Source organism: Neoarius graeffei, chromosome 5 (assembly GCF_027579695.1).
Source record: "Neoarius graeffei isolate fNeoGra1 chromosome 5, fNeoGra1.pri, whole genome shotgun sequence".
In the NCBI taxonomy this organism is placed as follows: domain Eukaryota; kingdom Metazoa; phylum Chordata; class Actinopteri; order Siluriformes; family Ariidae; genus Neoarius; species Neoarius graeffei.
In genome coordinates, this window is record NC_083573.1 from 88,875,859 (window position 1) to 88,897,659 (window position 21,801).

The following is a 21,801-nucleotide window of genomic DNA, read 5'->3' on the forward strand; positions in this document are numbered from 1 at the left end:
AATATCATCAAAAGATTTAGAGAATCTGGAAGAATCTCTGTGCGTAAGGGTCAAGGCCGGAAAACCATACTGGGTGCCCGTGATCTTCAGGCCCTTAGACGGCACTGCATCACATACAGGCATGCTTCTGTATTGGAAATCACAAAATGGGCTCAGGAATATTTCCAGAGAACATTATCTGTGAACACAATTCACCGTGCCATCCGCCGTTGCCAGCTAAAACTCTATAGTTCAAAGAAGAAGCCGTATCTAAACATGATCCAGAAGCGCAGACGTCTTCTCTGGGCCAAGGCTCATTTAAAATGGACTGTGGCAAAGTGGAAAACTGTTCTGTGGTCAGACGAATCAAAATTTGAAGTTCTTTATGGAAATCAGGGACGCCGTGTCATTCGGACTAAAGAGGAGAAGGACGACCCAAGTTGTAATCAGCGCTCAGTTCAGAAGCCTGCATCTCTGATGGTATGGGGTTGCATTAGTGCGTGTGGCATGGGCAGCTTACACATCTGGAAAGACACCATCAATGCTGAAAGGTATATCCAGGTTCTAGAGCAACATATGCTCCCATCCAGACGACGTCTCTTTCAGGGAAGACCTTGCATTTTCCAACATGACAATGCCAAACCACATACTGCATCAATTACAGCATCATGGCTGCGTAGAAGAAGGGTCCGGGTACTGAACTGGCCAGCCTGCAGTCCAGATCTTTCACCCATAGAAAACATTTGGCGCATCATAAAACGGAAGATACGACAAAAAAGACCTAAGACAGTTGAGCAACTAGAATCCTACATTAGACAAGAACGGGTTAACATTCCTATCCCTAAACTTGAGCAACTTGTCTCCTCAGTCCCCAGACGTTTACAGACTGTTGTAAAGAGAAAAGGGGATGTCTCACAGTGGGAAACATGGCCTTGTCCCAACTTTTTTGAGATGCGTTATTGTCATGAAATTTAAAATCGCCTAATTTTTCTCGTTAAATGATACATTTTCTCAGTTTAAACATTTGATATGTCATCTATGTTCTATTCTGAATAAAATATGGAATTTTGAAACTTCCACATCGTTGCATTCCGTTTTTATTTACAATTTGTACTTTGTCCCAACTTTTTTGGAATCGGAGTTGTACATTCTTATCAGCAAATACTTTTATTCCATATTTTGTTGCTTTCTTTTTGTATTTTTTGGGGGTTTGTTTTCGAATAGAGTTTTTATTTTGTCCTCGTTTGGTTCAGCAACACAATCCGCCATTTTGTTTTTCTCTACTCATGGAATATGAGCTGATATCCTAGTAGTAGAGTAGCCAATCAGAGCATGCGATTGATCATATCTAGTGAATATATATATATATATATATATATATATATATATATATATATATATATATATATATATGGCCCATTCTATAATTGAGGGTGCATTTCAAGTGTCGACTCTGTTGGTCATTGTCAACTCTGTTATTGTTAAACTGGGCAGTCCATTAACAGATTTGACGATAACAAAATTCACATTTCCCATCATTTTGTGTCTTAATTCCGCATGATAACCTCAAACTAGCTACCACACGGCATGTATAAAAATAAAATTTTATGGATTTTAATCATATTATTGTTTTTTTTTTAATGAGTGAGAGATTCACTCCAGTATCACAATAACAGATTTGACAAATAATTAATCTACTGTTGGTGTAAAATCCTCAAGATTTTGTTCAAATGAATGAGAGAAGAAACATAACGTACCTCACTGCCTTTCTGAAGTTTCCCGCCAGAGGAAGTGACATCACTCGGTGCAGGTGTCAAGCATATTATTAAAAGTCTTTGTGGATTTCAACCGGTTTGATAACAGAGTTGACGAGAACATTGGGATGGACAAAAAAAATGACTGAAATTTCACATAACACAGAAAATAGACTTTCTATGCAATTGATTTTAGAACAGTTAATAGAATAAGCCCCCCAAAACAGATTGTTAGACTGAATCACTTCATCTTTATTCGAGTTGAATGGATAAATCAGGAGTCGAAGAGCCAATAATGTGGGGGGAGGGGTGGGAGTCATTTAGTTAATGTTTTATGGATAAATTGGGTCTGAAATGTACAGCAAGTGTTGCTGTTGGTTGAAGTTTTTCATAATTTGCATTACTGTTCAAAACTGATTCAATAAAGCTTTCTTTTGTGGAAAATAACAAAAGGTTTATCTCAGAGATGTGAAATGTTCCCTGAATTATAGAATAACACACACACACACATATATATATATATATATATATATATATATATATATATATATATATATATATATATATATATATATCACATTTTGTCTTTGTTTTCCTACAAAAATTGATGGTTAATAAACAGGATTTAATCTACAGTGTATGGGGGGGGGCAGATGAATCTGATTTCCTCTTTGACTCTTATTGGCTGTTTTTCATTGTTGTACTTGCAACAAGTCACAGATGGCTTTACACTACGCAATTCTTTGCCAAAAATATTAAACATGCTTGAAAATATTGGCGCTTTGGGCTGAGAAACTGCATCATTCATCAGCTCACACTGTGTTGCTTGCTTGGCCGTGGGGCACTGGGAAACTGGGAAATAAGGGAAATCAGGTCAAAAATCATGTAGTGTGTACTCAGATTTAATTACTACAGTTGTGTTTTGTTGGTCAAGGTGTGTTTACATTTAACAAAAACTTTCTACTTTTAACATTAATTCAAAAACATTTGACATTACAATAAAACCAAAATACTCAAATATTTTAATGGTCATTGGAAATATTGTATCTTTTTAATATTATTAATTCTGCAACACTGTATGTTATTAATTAGCTTAAACGTTACCTGAGATTATGAAAACGTTTAACATACAGTAAAGCCCCTTGCGACATGGTTTCAAATCTTGAAAAAAATTGTCATTAAACACACATTTATGAATTTATGATAAATACAAGAAATATACATCACATCACAAATTTTAATAATTCAATTTAAATATAAATTACACAGTTTAATTAATTCCGATATTTAAAATATAAAGCTACAAATCCTCCTTTTTCCCACCTGATCTGTAGTGCATGGGTGGACATCTTCCTGGCAAAGTAAACAAACTCGTGAACAATACTAGTGCTCGGGAAAGAAAAATGTGTCCAAATGACAGTCAAGCTTCCACTTCCTTTTATTTTCTGAATAAGCTGTAAGTCACTTTGTGGTGTGCTGATTTATTCTGTATGTATTTCTAGCAGCATGATGTTCAAGGAAAGCAAGCAAAATGATGTAAAATCGTAGTTTGTGTGTAAATCGTAGTTTACGGGCACTTCACTGCTACTTCCAGCTAGTTTAAAAAAGCGACACTTATCAGGAGAGTGGCTTATTCACAGTTGATGGATATAAGTTCTGCCAGCAAGACCACCAAGTCAACCTTGTGTTATTTATCCATTTATAACATTGTGAGATTTTATCATACAAACACGAAAAAAAAACAACAACAACCCAAAACATTATCAGAAACTAGTCTTGGCTTCTTTTCAATGTGCCCGTGTGTCATGAGTATGATAAAAATGTACAAATTAGATAATCAAATGATTCATTAGAAAATTATTTGTAGTGTAGTCATTGTGCCAATTCTACGACGGAGCATTAGGGCCATTCATGAAGGAGAAGATATTTTTTGATATGACGAGATTAAAGTCAACATGTCGACATTAAACTCGAAATTCCGAGAATAAAGTTGAAATTGGATGTCGACTTTAATCTTGATGGGTCGACTTTAAACTCGACATGTTGACAGGAGCATGAGGGCCATTCATGAAGGAGAAGATATTGCGCTTTGCAAGAATGCGGCCACTTCCTCTAAGTCGGTGTAGTTTTTCCTCCTAAAAAGACGGAGTTTTTGGCACAATCTTTTCAGCGTCCTAATACTTATTACCACACCGTGGTTCTGCGCTAAAACAGCGAGTATTTCTTTGTTGCTTAATCCAATACCAAAGTATAATTTCACCAAATTGTCCACGGGTGGCATGTTGAGTACTTGGTCTGATTCAGTGTGGAGCAGTGCTCTCTCTGCATGCAAAACTCAGAAAAAAAATAAACTTTTTTTCTCGACATTTAACGTATTTGTCGAGATTAAAGTCGACTTGACATCAACTTTATAAACATTTCCAAGTTTAAAGTCGACCCATCAAGATTAAAGTCGACATCCAATTTCAACTTTATTCTCGGAATTTCGAGTTTAATGTCGACATGTTGACTTTAATCTCGTCATATCAAAAAATATCTTCTCCTTCATGAATGGCCCTAATGCTCCGTCGTACAATTCTTACTTTTTTACTGTTTAGCTAAAAAAAAAAAAAAAAAAAAAATCACTATAGAAGATAATGACAAAAATAGTGCATGTAAAATGGTTAAAAAAAATCAAACTAATTGGAATTTTGCTCACGCTCAGAAACAAAGAGGGTGTATGAGCAGGAAAGTCGTCAGCTCAGTTTCAGCAGCTGGGGTAAAAGGGTAGCTGACATAAGCTTTCAGGCAAATTTAATTTGGTACTTTCCTAGGCCTGACATCACTGCTGCTAAATATAATCCTGCATATAATTCGAAATGTTTACCAGAAAGTAAAAAAAAACCTTGGTGGTAAATTCACCACAGAAACTGAAGCTAAAAAAACCAAACAAATAAAATAAAATAAATAGTAATAAAAAATGTTGGTGGCAAATTCACCACAGAAGCTGAAGCTAAAAAATCAAATAAAATAATAATTAATAATAAAAAAAAAATGTTGGTGGCAAATTCACCGCAGAAGCTGAACCTAAAAGAAAAAAAAACCCTAACAATAAGTTTAAAAAAATCTAATGATTTTTTTTGAATAATTCTGATTGAAAATGAAAGCACATGACTAAGACTACTCTTTTGTTTGCATTAAACATGAATAAAATGAACGGTACCTTCTCAGTGTGATTCGTTTGGACATGTTCTGGGTATGGGTCCTGCTCTGGGTAGGTGTGTGTGTTCATTGCTCACTTGTGTGTGCATGTGTGTGTTCACTGCTTCTGATCGGTTAAATGCAGAGGTTAAATTTCACTGTGCGCTTAAGTCTGTGCTTGAGTGTACGTGTGACAAATAAAGGCTTCTTGGCTTGGATTCTTAGATATAAAAACATCAATCACGCTCGGACAAAGTCAAACACTTCCTGTGAGAGATTATCTTTGTCTGCTTCCAGGTGAACCATAGTGCAGTTCTATTATAGATTAGGGTTAGACTGAACTAATTACAAGAAGTGACAATATGTTTCCAGTCACAGATGCTCCTCTGCCTGATTTTTTTTTAATCCACTTAAATTTGTGGAGCGTTAAACTGGATCAATTTCAATTTCACTTTAATTCAGACTAGGCGAACGTTATGAGGTGTACCGTTTATTGTTTACCGTAGGGTATTTCCACATGTGCCGAAGGGTATTTCCACTCTCGACTAGGTGTATAGTGAGAGATTGTGAATTTAGCCAAAATGGTGATGAAAAGTGAGCTTGAAAGCTGACGAGACAGCCCAAAGAACTGAGGAACAGATTTTCCTTCTTTCCATTCCACTGAACTGAACATTTGATTTAAAAGCTTATCCAGCAGAGAGTCTGCATACGTTATTGATCAATAAAACAGGAAGAAGACTGTGAGGTGATGTAAATGTGAGCACAGGTCACAGAGCCAGACCGCATTTCAGTGGACACGCCAACTGGCAGACCAGAGCCTCCGAGGCTCCTCATGCGTCATTCTGTTGTTATTGTTACATTTGCGGCTTGCTTTCAGTTGGCTTTTTTTGGACGATTAATTTCTAAAACATAACCGTTGAGTGTGGGAGGTGGAACAATATTTCTCCTGCAGTGTCATGTCGGTGTGCGTGTGTGTGTGTGTTAGAGCAGCAAGTGTTTATTTGGTAAGATGAGGCTGTATGATCATTTTTTGGGAGTGGGCTTCGTCATGCTTTGTTCACTGGCATTAATAAACTGTATTTTGAGCAACGGTCCGTGAAGCCAGCAGTTGGTTGATGACATCATCACTGTAGCCCAGGATGCCCTTCAAGACCTCGACTGTGTGCTGACCAATCACAGGGGGCGGAGTAGGCTTGTCAAACTCAAAACTGTTGAATCGGACAGCCGGACCTGCGAGAAACAAACAGCTGAAATTGTAAAATGATTCAGCGATGTATATTTTTTGTTCATAATTAGAATGATTAGATTTCATTCTATCCACATTCAGTGGATATGAGTAATCGGACGCTCTGATTGGCTACTCTATGATTAGGATATCAGCTCATACAGAGTGAGTAGAGAAAAACAAAATGGCGGAGCATGTTGCTGAACCAACTGAGGACGAAATAAAAACTTGACTCAAAAACAAAATATGGAATGAACATATCTTTTTATTTTTTAAGAATTATTGTTATTATTATCACAGTTTTCACAAAATGCTCCTGTCGTTTTGCCAGTTTGTTTACATTCTTCATCTTTAAGCATTAAAATTTGTTGAATTTTTTTAGACTGGTTCAAAAGCTCAAAGAAGATTGAAAATTAGAGAACTGAAATATCCAAGGAAGAATTAAATAAATGTCTAAAGCTATTCTATACCTCGGTACGACAGCAAGATGCACTTTCTACAAAAAACAACAACACTAAAGTCAATTCGTGCAGCCATTGATAAGTTTTTAAGAAGTCCGTCTAAGTGGAAATGATTTTGTTGGATGTTTTCCATAAAGCTTTTATTTATCAAATTTGCAAAAACTAAACATAAAAATGCTTTGTTTCTCAAAATCCAGGGAATGTGGATAGAATAAAACAGTTATTCCACTCAATCTCGTCGTACGTGTATTATAGCCAACTCGGTGCTATGCGCCTTGTCAGCTATCAGCTCATGTACGACTCGATTTCATGGAATAACTGTTAAATATATTTATCTTTGCCCTGTGAATGACTGGCATCCCACCCGGGAGGAACTGTCCCACCTTGTTCGCAGTGTTATTAGGATTGGCTCCACCAAAGAGCAACCAAAATCCCGATCAGGACAAAGCAGTTACTGAAGATGAATGAATGAATGAATGAATGAATATGTACTTTCCTCTTAAACCTATATCTGTGAGCTTAATCAACACTTTTAGACAATCAATAAACATTAGAAATAAATGTCAATCACATTTCTAGAAATTTTCTCATCATGTCCACTTAGTTAAAAACAGCTTTAAATAATCAGCATTTGTTAGTTTGCTTACAATAATATGGATATTTTTGCGACAACCAAAGGGAATTTTACAAAAACAAATATCTAGGACTAAAAAAATGCCCCATACAACATTCTGGTTTATTGGGGTGGATAAAATGATGCAAACCCTTGTATAAACAATGTGCTACATATCATGAATCATGATTTTCCACCCTGGATTTCCCCTGCACTGGAGGTTTTATTGTGTTCCCTTTTCAGAAACATCAGTTGTAACCTCATCAGTGAACAGAAATCCAAAAAGAAAAAGCCCAAATTATATCGTGCTCAAGGAACATTTCGGACCACTATACTGAACAGATAAACAACATTTCATCTCATCTCATTATCTCTAGCCGCTTTATCCTGTTCTACAGGGTCGCAGGCAAGCTGGAGCCTATCCCAGCTGACTACAGGCGAAAGGCAGGGTACACCCTGGACAAGTCGCCAGGTCATCACAGGGCTGACACATAGACACAGACAACCATTCACACTCACATTCACACCTACGGTCAATTTAGAGTCACCAGTTAACCTAACCTGCATGTCTTTGGACTGTGGGGGAAACCGGAGCACCCGGAGGAAACCCACGCGGACACGGGGAGAACATGCAAACTCCACACAGAAAGGCCCTCGCCGGCCACGGGGCTCAAACCCGGACCTTCTTGCTGTGAGGCGACAGTGCTAACCACTACACCACCGTGTCGCCCCTAAACAACATTTATAAAATGATATTTCTAATATGTGTAGATTACTAGTCTGCTAGGCACAGGGATTGGGAAGTGGATAAAAGTGCAGGTATTTATCAAAGAAAAGAGACAAACAAAAAAAGGAGAAGCACAGAACATTAGGGTAGTTCTTCGGTAATGGAATTACATTCACAGAAAAATGTGGTGATTTTTTTAGTTGCAGTATTCAAGATAATGGTATTAAATAAAAAATTCACACTGTATGGGGTATCTTTTGACCCTTAAAGGAGATACGCAGAACCGTGGCCTCACTTTTTGTTTATAAATGCCTTGAGACCTCAAGAATGGCACAGGAATAGTTTTAAGCGTTAACAATAAATCTAATATAGTAATTTTTATGATTAAAATGATTCACATAGGTAGCGGTCTGAGTGAATGACCTTGACATCTGTGACATCACCGCAGGAAGTCTATCGGTCTCATCGCCATTTCCGCTATACTAAAACACAGAGCTGACAGCAACTTCGAGCTTTCATTTTGAGCTAATTTATCACCATGCCACGTAGATGTGTTGCTGGCGGGTGCAGCAACACAACAGAAAGTGGATTTATGTTGCATTCATGGCCCAAGAATACTCAAACTGCAAAGATTTGGACGCGTTTTGCGAGAAGTTCACGGGCACATTGGGCGCCTATGAAGTGGTCTCTACTCTGCTCTACACATTTTACTGAAGACTCATACGAGACCTCTGATCTGTTGAGGAGCGCTGGCTATAAGCCCGTGTTGAAAGAGGGTGCAGTACCAACAATTAAAGGAAAAGAAAACTACATGAAAAGAAAAGTAATTTCAGTTGCACCAGTTCTCCCGAAGTGTGAGACGAGGGTTGTTGCCAAAACCAGTGATGTCCCGTCCCATGTTTTAGTAATTGCCTGAGCCCAACAGTAATGGTGGAGTACTCAGTATGGAAAAAGGGAGAATGAGTGGACCAGCCGTCTGATTTCTCTGCTGGATATGCTTGCCTCAGCAGCAATATCTCGCCCTTACATGGAAGAAGTGAATGAACAGAGAACTGAATGAACAACTGAAAGTCAGATTGTTTCAAAACAAATCGGCCACAAGGTCAGCCTTCAAGAAGCGAGAACACAGACGAGTAAGATGCGACTCTCATTTGGATACAAAACAACAAAAACAACACCACTTGTTGTTTACCTGCATTTAGATTAATACATGTAACTTGTCGACAGCCGCGTTCGGAGCTGTGGCCGCAAGGTCTCCGGTGCCTGTTGTGGCGGCAATCCCCGAACCCGGTGGTGGACACCGGAAGTAAGAGATGCCGTCAAGCTGAAGAAGGAGTCCTATCAGGCCATGTTGGCCTCTGGGACTCCTGAGGCAGCTGACGGGTATCGGCAGGCCAGGCGTGCCGCAGCTCGGGCAGTTGTGGAGGCAAAAACTTGGAACTGGGAGGCGTTCGGTGAGGCCATGGAGGAGGACTATCGGTCGGCCTCTAAGAAATTCTGGCAAACCGTCCGGCGCCTCAGGAGGGAGAAACAGTACTCTGCCAACACTGTTTACAGTGCGGGAGGGGAGCTGTTGATCTCAACTGGGGACACTGTCGGGCAGTGGAAGGAATACTTCGAGGATCTCCTCAATCCCACCGTCACGTCTTCCATTGAGGAAGCGGAGGCTGATGACTCAGGGGTGGACTCGTCCATTACCCAAGCTGAAGTCACTGAGGTGGTTAGTAAGCTCCTTGGTGGCAAGGCACCGGGGGTGGATGAGATCCGCCCTGAGTATCTCAAGTCTCTGGATGTTGTGGGGCTGTCTTGGCTGACACACCTCTGCAATACTGCGTGGCAGTCGGGGACAGTGCCTCTGGAGTGGCAGACTGGGGTGGTGGTCCCTCTTTTTAAGAAAGGGGACCGGAGAGTGTGCTCCAATTATAGGGGAATCACACTTCTCAGCCTCCCAGGGAAGGTTTACTCCAGGGTACTGGAGAGGAGAATTCGGCAAATAGTCAAACCTCGGATCCAGGAGGAACAATGCGGTTTTCGTCCTGGTCGCGGAACACTGGACCAGCTCTATACCTTTCATAGGGTGCTCAAGGGTTCATGGGAGTTTGCCCAACCAGCCCACATGTGCTTTGTGGATCTGGAGAAGGCATTCGACCATGTCCCTCGTGGTATTCTGTGGGGGGTGCTTTGTGAGTATGGGGTTCGGGGCTCTTTGTTAAGGGCTGTACAAACGGAGCAGGAGTCTGGTTCGCATTGCCGGCAGTAAGTCAGACCTGTTCTCAGTGCATGTTGGACTCCGGCAGGGCTGCCCTTTGTCACCGGTTCTGTTCATAATTTTTATGGACAGAATTTCTAGGTGCAGTCAGGGGCCGGAAGGAATCCTGTTTGGGAACCACAGGATTTCATCTCTGCTTTTTGCAGATGAAGTTGTCCTGTTGGCTTCTTCAAACCAGGACCTTTAGCATGCACTGGGGCAGTTTGCAGTCAAGTGTGAAGCGGCTGGGATGAGAATCAGCACCTCCAAGTCCCAGGCCATGGTTCTTGACCGGAAAAGGGTGGCTTGCCCTCTCCAGGTTGGTGGAGAAGTCCTGTTTCAAGTGGAGGAGTTTAAGTATCCCAGGATCTTGTTCGCGAGTTAGGGAAGGATAGAGCATGAGATCGACAGGCGGATCGGTGCGGCTTCTGCAGTGATGCGGTCACTTTGCCGGTCCGTCATGGTGAAGAAGGAGCTGAGCCAAAAGGCAAAGCTCTCAATTTACTGGTCGATCTACGTTCCGACTCTCACCTATGGTCATGAGCTTTGGGCAATGACCGAAAGAACAAGATCGCGCATACAAGCAGCCGAAATGAGTTTCCTTCGCAGGGTGGCTGGGCGCTCCCTTAGAGACAGGGTGAGAAGCACAGTCACTTGGGAGGAGCTCAGAGTAGAGCCGCTGCTCCTCCACATCGAGAGGAATCAGCTGAGGTGGCTCGGGCATCTCTTTCGGATGCCTCCTGGACGCCTCCCTGGGGAGGTGTTCCAGGCATGTCCCCCCGGGAGGAGGCCCCGGGGAAGTCCCAGGACACGCTGGAGGGACTACTGTATGTCTCTCGGCTGGCCTGGGAACGCCTCGGTGTTCTTCCCGAGGAGCTGGCTGAGGTGTCTGTGGAAAGGAAAGTTTGGGCTTCCATGCTCAGACTGCTGCCTCTGCGACACGGCCGCGGATAAGCGGAAGAAGACGAGACATGTAACTTGTATTGTGTTAAAGTTACCGGTATAAGATTATTTAATTTGCTTCAGAATGTGATTGTCTCAGTTCATTTGATTATTTAGGGCGGCACGGTGGTGTAGTGGTTAGCACTGTCGCCTCACAGCAAGAAGGTCCTGGGTTTGAGCCCCGGGGCCGGCGAGGGCCTTTCTGTGTGGAGTTTGCATGTTCTCCCCGTGTCCGCGTGGGTTTCCTCCGGGTGCTCCAGTTTCCCCCACAGTCCAAAGACATGCAGGTTAGGTTAACTGGTGACTCTAAATTGACCGTAGGTGTGAGTGTGAATGGTTGTCTGTGTCTATGTGTCGGCCCTGTGATGACCTGGCGACTTGTCCAGGGTGTACCCCGCCTTTCGCCCGTAGTCAGCTGGGATAGGCTCCAGCTTGCCTGCGACCCTGTAGAAGGATAAAGCGGCTAGAGATAATGAGATGAGATGAGATTTGATTATTTAATTAGCCTTTTATGTTTTATCAGTGAAAATGCATGCATGCACATGTATGTTGCATAAGTTATAACACCCATCCTGTTTTAATGAGAGTCAACCCACAATCAATGAAGTCAAATCAGTCTTAGTTGAGCAAGTCGGTAACGGTATTTCTTACTTTCATCATAAATTTTTATTTATATGACTTTGGTCTATAGCTGTCAAAGGCCGAGGCCTTAAAACCGGTTACCTCTGTGACATCACACACTCAGGGCTGGCTGGCTCAGCGGGGCAGCTCCAATGCCAACTTTGCGGTCGATTTTTAACTCTCAAAAAAATATATATTTTAATTCCTATTTATGCAGCATACAAGAGTCAAGGATGGAGATACTATCCACTCAGAAATGTATTTAAAAATAAAGGTTCTGTGTATCTCCTTTAAGCATAGAAAAATTGGTTATGTTTAACTCTGAATGCAAGATGTTTTATGAGGAAAGAAAAGCCAGTAACGGAATTACGTCAGAAAAAAACCCTGATCTTTTATTTCTTAAAATTCAAACCCAGATTTCTCTGAAGCGACGTTGCTGTAATTGGGGTGGTGATGATTTGTAAATCTGGTTTTCAGTACATTTTGCCTTGGAGTCCATACTTTAGCAATGTCACTGAGCTGAAAAGTTAAGGCAATCTGAATCATTTCATAATTTTGGCTTCTCTGCTGAAGAACTGCACATTAACAACAACAACCAAAAAACCACAATGTGGTATAATAGATAAATGAGATAACACGTAATCAAGGTGAAACCCAACAAAAGCTTTACAGGAACACAAAGAAGCTGGAAATTAAATAGGACTAGTAATTAGTGTAACAAGAAACAGGTGTGAGGTATTTGGTCATGTGATGTGTTAAAGTAATTTAGTTCTATGTCATTTTGTGGCTGAAATGATCAACAGTATGACATCCCCTGTGTCCTAAATCACTTACTACTCACTATACTGGTGCTTGAAAGTTTGTGAACCCTTTAGAATTTTCTATATTTCTGCATAAATATGACCTAAAACATCATCAGATTTTCACACAAGTCCTAAAAGTAGATAAAGAGAACCAAGTTAAACGAATGAGACAAAAATATTATACTTGGTCATTTATTTATTGAGGAAAATGATCCAATATTGCATATCTGTGAGTGGCAAAAGTATGTGAACCTTTGCTTTCAGTATCTGGTGTGACCCCCTTGTGCAGCAATAACTGCAACTAAACGTTTCCAGTAACTGTTGATCAGTCCTGCACACCGGCTTGGAGGAATTTTAGCCCATTCCTCCATACAGAACAGCTTCAACTCTGGGATGTTGGTGGGTTTCCTCACATGAACTGCTCACTTCAGGTCCTTCCACAACATTTCGATTGGATTAAGGTCAGGACTTTGACTTGGCCATTCCAAAACATTAACTTTATTCTTCTTTAACCATTCTTTGTTAGAACGACTTGTGTGCTTAGGGTTGTAGTCTTACTGCATGACCCACCTTCTCTTGAGATTCAGTTCATGGACAGATGTCCTGACATTTTCCTTTAGAATTCGCTGGTATAATTCAGAATTCATTGTTCCATCAATGATGGTGAGCCGTCCTGGCCCAGATGCAGCAGAACAGGCCCAAACCATGATACTACCACCACCATGTTTCACAGATGCGATAAGGTTCTTATGCTGGAATGCAGTGTTTTCCTTTCTCCAAACATAATGCTTCTCATTTAAACCAAAAGTTCTATTTTGGTCTCATCCATCTGCAAAACATTTTTCCAATAGCCTTCTGGCTTGTCCACGTGATCTTTAGCAAACTGCAGACAAGCAGCAATGTTGTTTTTGGAGAGCAGTGGCTTTCTCCTTGCAACCTTGCCATGCACACCATTGTTGTTCAGTGTTCTCCTGATGGTGGACCCATGAATATTAACATTAGCCAATGTGAGAGAGGCCTTCAGTTGCTTACAAGTTACCCTGGGGTCCTTTGTGACCTCGCCGACTATTACACGCCTTGCTCTTGGAGTGATCTTTGTTGGTCGACCACTCCTGGGGAGGATAACAATGGTCTTGAATTTCCTCCATTTGTACACAATCTGTCTGACTGTGGATTGGTGGAGTCCAAACTCTTTAGAGATGGTTTTGTAACCTTTTCCAGCCTGGTGAGCATCAAGAACGCTTTTTCTGAGGTCCTCAGAAATCTCCTTTGTTCGTACCATGATACACTTCCACAAACATGTGTTGTGAAGATCAGACTTTGATAGATCCCTGTTCTTTAAGTAAAACAGGATGCCCACTCACACCTGATTGTCATCCCATTGATTGAAAACACCTGACTCTAATTTCACCTTCAAATTAACTGCTAATCCTAGAGGTTCACATACTTTTGCCACTCACAGATATGTAATATTGGATCGTTTTTCTCAATAAATAAATGACCCAGTATAATATTTTTATCCCATTTGTTTAACTGGGTTCTCTTTATCTACTTTTAGGATTTGTGTGAAAATCTGATGATGTTTTAGGTCATATTTATGCAGAAATATAGACAATTCTAAAGGGTTCACAAACTTTCAAGCACCACTGTATATAGTAGACTATATAGTGAGTTCGCCATTTTGCAGTGCTGTCTGAATGTATAGTGAGAATTATTACACCCTATACAGTGGACTCATAGTATCCCACAATGCACCCAGAAAAGTAGTGTACTACCGATGGTCACTAACCAAGCAATATATACCATCATGCATTGTGGTCGTGCTGAAAGAAAAAAAATGTATGTTGGGGTGAATGGACGGAGGGAAAAACACATTATAAATAGACATTCAAGTACAATTAAAAATAGTAAGAGAATAGAAAATAAGCTAAAATATCTCATCTCATTATCTCTAGCCGCTTTATCCTTCTACAGGGTTGCAAGCAAGCTGGAGCCTATCCCAGCTGACTACGGGCGAAAGGCGGGGTACACCCTGGACAAGTCGCCAGGTCATCACAGGGCTGACACATAGACACAGACAACCATTCACACTCTCATTCACACCTACGGTCAATTTAGAGTCACCAGTTAACCTAACCTGCATGTCTTTGGACTGTGGGGGAAACCGGAGCACCCGGAGGAAACCCACGCGGACACGGGGAGAACATGCAAACTCCGCACAGAAAGGCCCTTGCCGGCCACGGGGGTCGAACCCGGATCTTCTTGCTGTGAGGCGACAGCGCTAACCACTACACCACCGTGCCGCCCAAGCTAAAATATAAAAAGACATAAAAAAAAACAAGAATAAAAGTTAGAATGCAGAGCGAGGAATTAATCAAAAGCCTCAGATTTGATTTAATAAAAGGCAGAGGCAAAGAAGAAAGAAAGTATTCATCTCATCATCTCTAGCTGCTTTATCCTATCCTACAGGGTCACAGGCAAGCTGGAGCCTATCCCAACTGACTATGGGCAAGAGGCGGGATACACCCTGGACCAGTCGCCAGGTCATCACAGGGCTGACACATAGACACAGACAACCATTCACGCTCACATTCACACCTACGGTCGATTTAGAGCCACCAATTAACCTAACCTGCATGCCTTTGGGGGAAACCCATGTGGACAGCATGCAAACTCCACACAGAAAGGCCCTCGCCAGCCACTGGGCTCAAACCCAGGACCTTCTTGCTGTGAGGCGACAGTGCTAACCACTACACCACCGTGCCGCCCTTCCCTAGATAGTAGTGAGTTCAAAATGATCATTAAATCCCAACAGTGCAATGAATCCATCCCAAATATATGTTTTTTGTTGTTGTTGTTGTTGTTTTCAAATTTAAATTGAACTATGATTGCTGTTTCTCAGACTATTGGTATTCCATCCAGGCTGTGAAAGTTCACATGGACACACAATATTGCTCATAACTTAGAAGTGGTCAGAAGGTGTTTATTTAACTCTCTAGAACAGAAGCTCTGACCATAGTGTCAGGTTGAACTCAAATCCTAGTTGTATATTAATGCACTCTCTAATGTATCATTTTTATAGTAATGACTAATAGAAGGACTTGTACAGCAGACACTTCACACAAACAGCTTTTAAAAAAAAGTGTGTATTTCTCAACATGTGGATGTTTTCAGTGAGGAGACATTTACTCAATATTTTTGGAAGGAGTCTCCAGTGTCAGGTAAAGAAAGCTGTAACTAAGTTATCCAATATGGGGTGGTCTTCAAGAACAGATGAAGATTTTGACTTCAAGATAGAACAAAGTGAAATTGTGGAGGAAAGGACTGTTTACAGCTGTTATAATGTACAACACCAATTCCAAAAAAAGTTGGGACGCTGTGTAAAAATGTAAATAAAAACAGAATGCTTTGATTTGCAAGCCATGGGAACCTTATATTTCACTGAAAATAGAACAAAGACAACATATCAAATGTTGAAGCTGAGAAATCTTATTGTTTTTTTTTTTTTTAAATATATGCTCATTTTGAATTTAGTGCCAGCAACATGTTTCACAAAAGTTGGGACAGGGGCAACAAAAAACTGACCCCCCCTAAATAATTAGGTTAATTGGTAACAGGTCAGTAACATGATTGGGTATAAAAAGAGCATCCCAGAGAGGCGGAGTCTCTCAGAAGTAATGATGGGGAGGGGTTCATCGCTCTGTGAAAGACTGTGTGGCCAAACAGTGCAACAATTTAAGAATAACGTTCCTCAATGTAAAATTGCAAAGAATTTGGGGATCACATCATCTATGGTACATAATATCATTAAAAGATTCAGAGAATCTGGAGGAATCTCTGTATGCAAGAGACAAGGGTGAAAACTGACATTGGATGCCTGTGTTCTTCAGGCCCTCAGGCGACACTGCATTAAAAGCAGACACGTGTCTGTAGCGGAAATCACTGTATGGGCTCAGGAACGCTTCAGAAAACCATCGTCTGTGAAAACATTTCATTACTGCATCCACAAATGCAGGTTAAAACCAGATATAAACAATATCCAGAAACACCTCCACCTTCTCTGGGCCCGAGCTCTTTTACAGTGGACTGAGGCGAAGTGGGAAATTGTCCCGAGGTCTGACAAATCAAAAGTAGAAAATCTTTTTCGAAATCATGGACACCATGTCCTCCAGGCTAAAGAGGAGGGGGACCATCCGGCTTGTTATCAGTGCACAGTTCAAAAGCCAGCATCTGTGATGGTATGAGGGTGCATTAGTGCACATGACATGGGTAGCTTGTACATCTGGGAAGGCATCATTAATGCTGAATGATATATACACATTTCAGAGCAATATGCTGCCATCCAGATGACATATTTTCAGGAAAGGCCTTCCTTATTTCAGCAAGACAACGCTAAACCACTTTCTGCACAGACTAAAACTGCATGGCTCTGTAGTAAAAGAGTCCAGGTGCTAAACTGGCCTGCCTGCAGTCCAGACCTGTCTCCCATTTAAAACTTTTGGTGCATTATGAAGCGCAAAATATGACAAAGGAGACCCCGAACTGTTGAGCAACTGAAATAGTATATCAGGCAAAAAAGGGACAACATTTCTCTTTCAAAACTACAGCAATTGTTCTCCTCAGTTCCCAAACATTTACAGAGTGTTGTTAAAAGTAGAGGTGATGCAACACAGTCGTAAACACCACATTCTTGATTATTTTCCGATAACAGCACATCCCCAAGTGTTTTCCAAATGAATACATGGAAAGGCTTCATTCCTTACACTTTTGTAACCTGGTGCAAGGTGTTTGGAAACAGGTTGAAACATCCATTTAGAAAATTAATGAAATATATTTGATAAAAATGGATGACACTAGGCAATCATCGTGTGTGACTCATTTCCTTGTAGTCATGCTATTGCAATCATTAGGCGGCATTAGCATATACCCGTTTCCATCTTTACTTGCCGAAGCCTCATTAATTTTGCTGAAACTAATTACCAATCCTCTTCTGACAAAATATCCAAGGCAGATGCTTGTTCAGTGAACAAACCAAGAGTGAAAGACTTACATTCATAAATCATTTCACGCAATGAAAGGTTGTGACCCCCCCGACTACTTTAATATGCAGAAGAGGCCTTTAGCACTTCCTTCCTCTGTGCTTTGTGTTTCTCCAACATACTAATAGGTCAAACCCACCGCAGACACCGCGGATTACCGGTACTCCAGAAACATGCTCTGATGCTTTAACTTCCAGTATTTATTCCTTCTGAACTCCAGGACAGAAGGAATCTCAAAACATGGATGAGTCACATGAAGTGGTATTTATGTTAGTTCTTCGTCGTGGCACAATATGTGAGATTATGTGAGACAAGTAAAAGAAAAGCCTGCATTAAAGGAGCCATTTTATATCAAGGAGCCACATCTCTGTCTCTTGCCTATGGGCACCATTTATAACTGGTTCCTGATGTTCATTTTCATACATGGATGATCCAGGAGAACATATGTAAAACGGGCTGGACGCCATGAAGATAAAATTACTTGTGCCTTTGAGTTCAATACACTCAGACAAATCAGGAAATGATGATTGTCCAAATTAATTATGGGTTATGTTTACTAACAAGGAGACAGGCACTATGGATTTAAAATCCAAACTCATTTTGGCTTCGAGGCAATCTGAATCCTCATGCAGAGAGAACCAGAGTCTCATTAGGATCTTCAGATCTTCAGGAGATCCTTATATGTCACTGGATCATAATATATTAATAGCACGAAATCATGAATAACATATTTCATGGCAGTGGGGTGTTCTAAAGTGGGTTATATAAGAGAGTCTGATCATATTTTAGGCTCTAAATTGATGCTTGGTCAGGAACATAGTACGTTTGTACAAGCATCATCAATTTTTCACACAGACGAAAGCAAGTAGAAAGCGAGTGGAACCCTTTTCTGGAAACGAAGAACCCTAAAGTATCCAATAACCCTTAACTTTTTGGGTTGAGTCGAAATGAAGTGACATATTTAGAAGACGGTCGGGAAAAAAAAAACCGAGCAAAAAAAAAAAGGTTCTTCAAGGGTTTTTAAGTCTTCATCGAGTTCTATGGTTTAGGGATGCATTAAAAACTGATACATGTTTAAGATATAGGAACCTTACGGGTTCCTCATTTGTGTCTCTGGGGAAACTTCTCATACATACTTAAAGTGTATGTAATGCCTTTTTGTCATGCTTTTAAAATGAATATATATAATTAGTAATGACCAAAATGAATTAATAAAGCGGGGGAAAATAATATTAATTATTTGTTATTTTATTATCAAGCACAAAACTATCGATAAATCACAGCTTCCGGATCCCGGGAAAAAGGCGGCCTTGCCTCAGGGCTAATCTCACATGACGTCACGTGTGGAACCCCGGTTATCTGGGTCAGTTCAGTTCATCTGACTCTGTGCTTGTTTACTCGCTGAAATTGGATACTGTTGTTGGAATCTTACAAAAATAACAATGGGAAAGCACTGCGTTGTGTTTGGATGTTTGAATCCACATACAACGGGATATTCAGTTCACGAATTTCCGAGGAATGACACTAATCTAAAGTGACAGTGGGTGAGGTTTGTGCAAATGAAGTGGGCAGATTTTGTGTCGCCTACTAATCATAAATCTGATTCATCAAGTGTTCATCACCACCAGAACGACCACATGGGAATTACTGGAGCAAAAAAGAAACCCATTTATTGAATAAATGACATTTGATCTGACATTTGAACAGTTTGTCGATTGCCCTATTATCACACACACACACACACACACACACAGTGCACCAGATGCAGGATTATGAGCAATTACATGCTCGCGACATCTGATCTTATCATATCTGATGCACTTTAACAGGAAGAAAAATGTGCATGCAATCATCATTAATTATTAACTGAAACGTGTTAAATGCTCTGAAACTGCAATATTACAACTCGATTTGTTTTTAGTTTTGCTCAGGAAAACATGATGAAAGGTAACCACCGCATTCTGCACATCGATCTAGAAGAAGAAACCTTTATTTGGTCACATGCACACTTCAAGCACAGTGAAATTCATCCTCTGCATTTAACCCATCTGAAGCAGTGAACACACACACACACACACACACACACACACACACACACACACACACAGAGCAGTGGGCAGCCACACCAGGGCGCCCGGGGAGCAGTCAGGGGTCAGGTACCTTGCTCAAGGGCACCTCAGCCCAAGGCCGCCCCACGTTAACCTACAACCCTGATTCCAAAAAAGTTGGGACATAGTACAAATTGTAAATAAAAACCAAATGCAATAATTTACAAATCTCAAAAACTGATATTGTATTCACAATAGAACATAGACAACATATCAAATGTCGAAAGTGAGACATTTTGAAATTTCCTGCCAAATACTGGTTCATTTGAAATTTCATGACAGCAACACATCTCAAAAAAGTTGGGACAGGGGCAATAAGAGGCTGGAAAAGTTAAAGGTACAAAAAAGGAACAGCTGGAGGATCAAACTGCAACTCATTAGGTCAATTGGCAATAGGTCATTAACATGACTGGGTATAAAAAGAGCATCTTGGAGTGGCAGCGGCTCTCAGAAGTAAAGATGGGAAGAGGATCACCAATCCCCCTAATTCTGCGCCGACAAATAGTGGAGCAATATCAGAAAGGAGTTCGACAGTGTAAAATTGCAAAGAGTTTGAACATATCATCATCTACAGTGCATACCATCATCAAAAGATTCAGAGAATCTGGAAGAATCTCTGTGCGTAAGGGTCAAGGCCGGAAAACCATACTGGGTGCCCGTGATCTTCGGGCCCTTAGACGGCACTGCATCACATACAGGCATGCTTCTGTATTGGAAATCACAAAATGGGCTCAGGAATATTTCCAGAGAACATTATCTGTGAACACAATTCACCGTGTCATCCGCCGTTGCCAGCTAAAACTCTATAGTTCAAAGAAGAAGCCGTATCTAAACGTGATCCAGAAGCGCAGACGTCTTCTCTGGGCCAAGGCTCATTTAAAATGGACTGTGGCAAAGTGGAAAACTGTTCTGTGGTCAGACGAATCAAAATTTGAAGTTCTTTATGGAAATCAGGGACGCCGTGTCATTCGGACTAAAGAGGAGAAGGACGACCCAAGTTGTTATCAGCGCTCAGTTCAGAAGCCTGCATCTCTGATGGTATGGGGTTGCATTAGTGCGTGTGGCATGGGCAGCTTACACATCTGGAAAGACACCATCAATGCTGAAAGGTATATCCAGGTTCTAGAGTAACATATGCTCCCATCCAGGGTACTGAACTGGCCAGCCTGCAGTCCAGATCTTTCACCCATAGAAAACATTTGGCGCATCATAAAACGGAAGATACGACAAAAAAAACCTAAGACAGTTGAGCAACTAGGATCCTACATTAGACAAGAATGGGTTAACATTCCTATCCCTAAACTTGAGCAACTTGTCTCCTCAGTCCCCAGACGTTTACAGACTGTTGTAAAGAGAAAAGCGGATGTCTCACAGTGGTAAACATGGCCTTGTCCCAACTTTTTTGAGATGTGTTGTTGTCATGAAATTTAAAATCACCTAATTTTTCTCTTTAAATGATACATTTTCTCAGTTTAAACATTTGATATGTCATCTATGTTCTATTCTGAATAGAATATGGAATTTTGAAACTTCCACATCATTGCATTCCATTTTTATTTACAATTTGTACTTTGTCCCAACTTTTTTGGAATTGGGGTTGTAACTGCATGTCTTTGGATTGTGGGGGAAACCGGAGCACCCGGAGGAAACTCACGCAGACACGGGGAGAACATGCAAACTCCACACAGAAAGGCCCTCGCCGGCCGCTGGGTTTGAACCTGGAACCTTCTTGCTGTGAGGCAACTGTGCTAACCACTCTCTCTCTCTCTCTCTCCAGCTCGCATGTTACAGAGGAAGACGGTTGCGAACTGAGTGAACTGGCAGTTTCTTGTCTTGCAGGGCTCGAAAAGAAAACCATTTACTCCGGAATATCCTTGATAATCATCTGCCCCTTCATCCAACATATAAGTATTCCAATCACTATCAGAATTCTCTTCAAAACATGATTCCATATCAAGACTGGTCCAACCACATGAACGAAATTGATACCTGAATTATTACACATGTGACGTCATGCACCCCTTCAGGATCTTCCGGTCCAGTCTCGGGAGATTCTGTGAAAATCAGCTGATCTTAATGATTTCCCATTAATTTATGGCCT

At 40.9% G+C, this 21,801-nt stretch overlaps 1 protein-coding gene across 2 annotated transcripts in view; it reads right to left on the reverse strand.

Annotated features, from left to right (window-relative positions):
* Positions 1-2,780: 2,780 nt before the first annotated feature.
* Positions 2,781-21,801, reverse strand: part of sugct (succinyl-CoA:glutarate-CoA transferase) — a 370,194-nt gene continuing 351,173 nt past the window's right edge. Inside the window, exon 13 of one of the 2 annotated variants that reach the window (XM_060922511.1) lies at positions 2,781-6,143. In XM_060922511.1, the coding sequence (XP_060778494.1) occupies positions 5,980-6,143 (164 nt within the window). In that variant the 3' untranslated portion in view covers positions 2,781-5,979. The remainder of the gene's footprint in view (positions 6,144-21,801) is intronic. The other variant, XM_060922510.1, reaches the window with a different exon arrangement.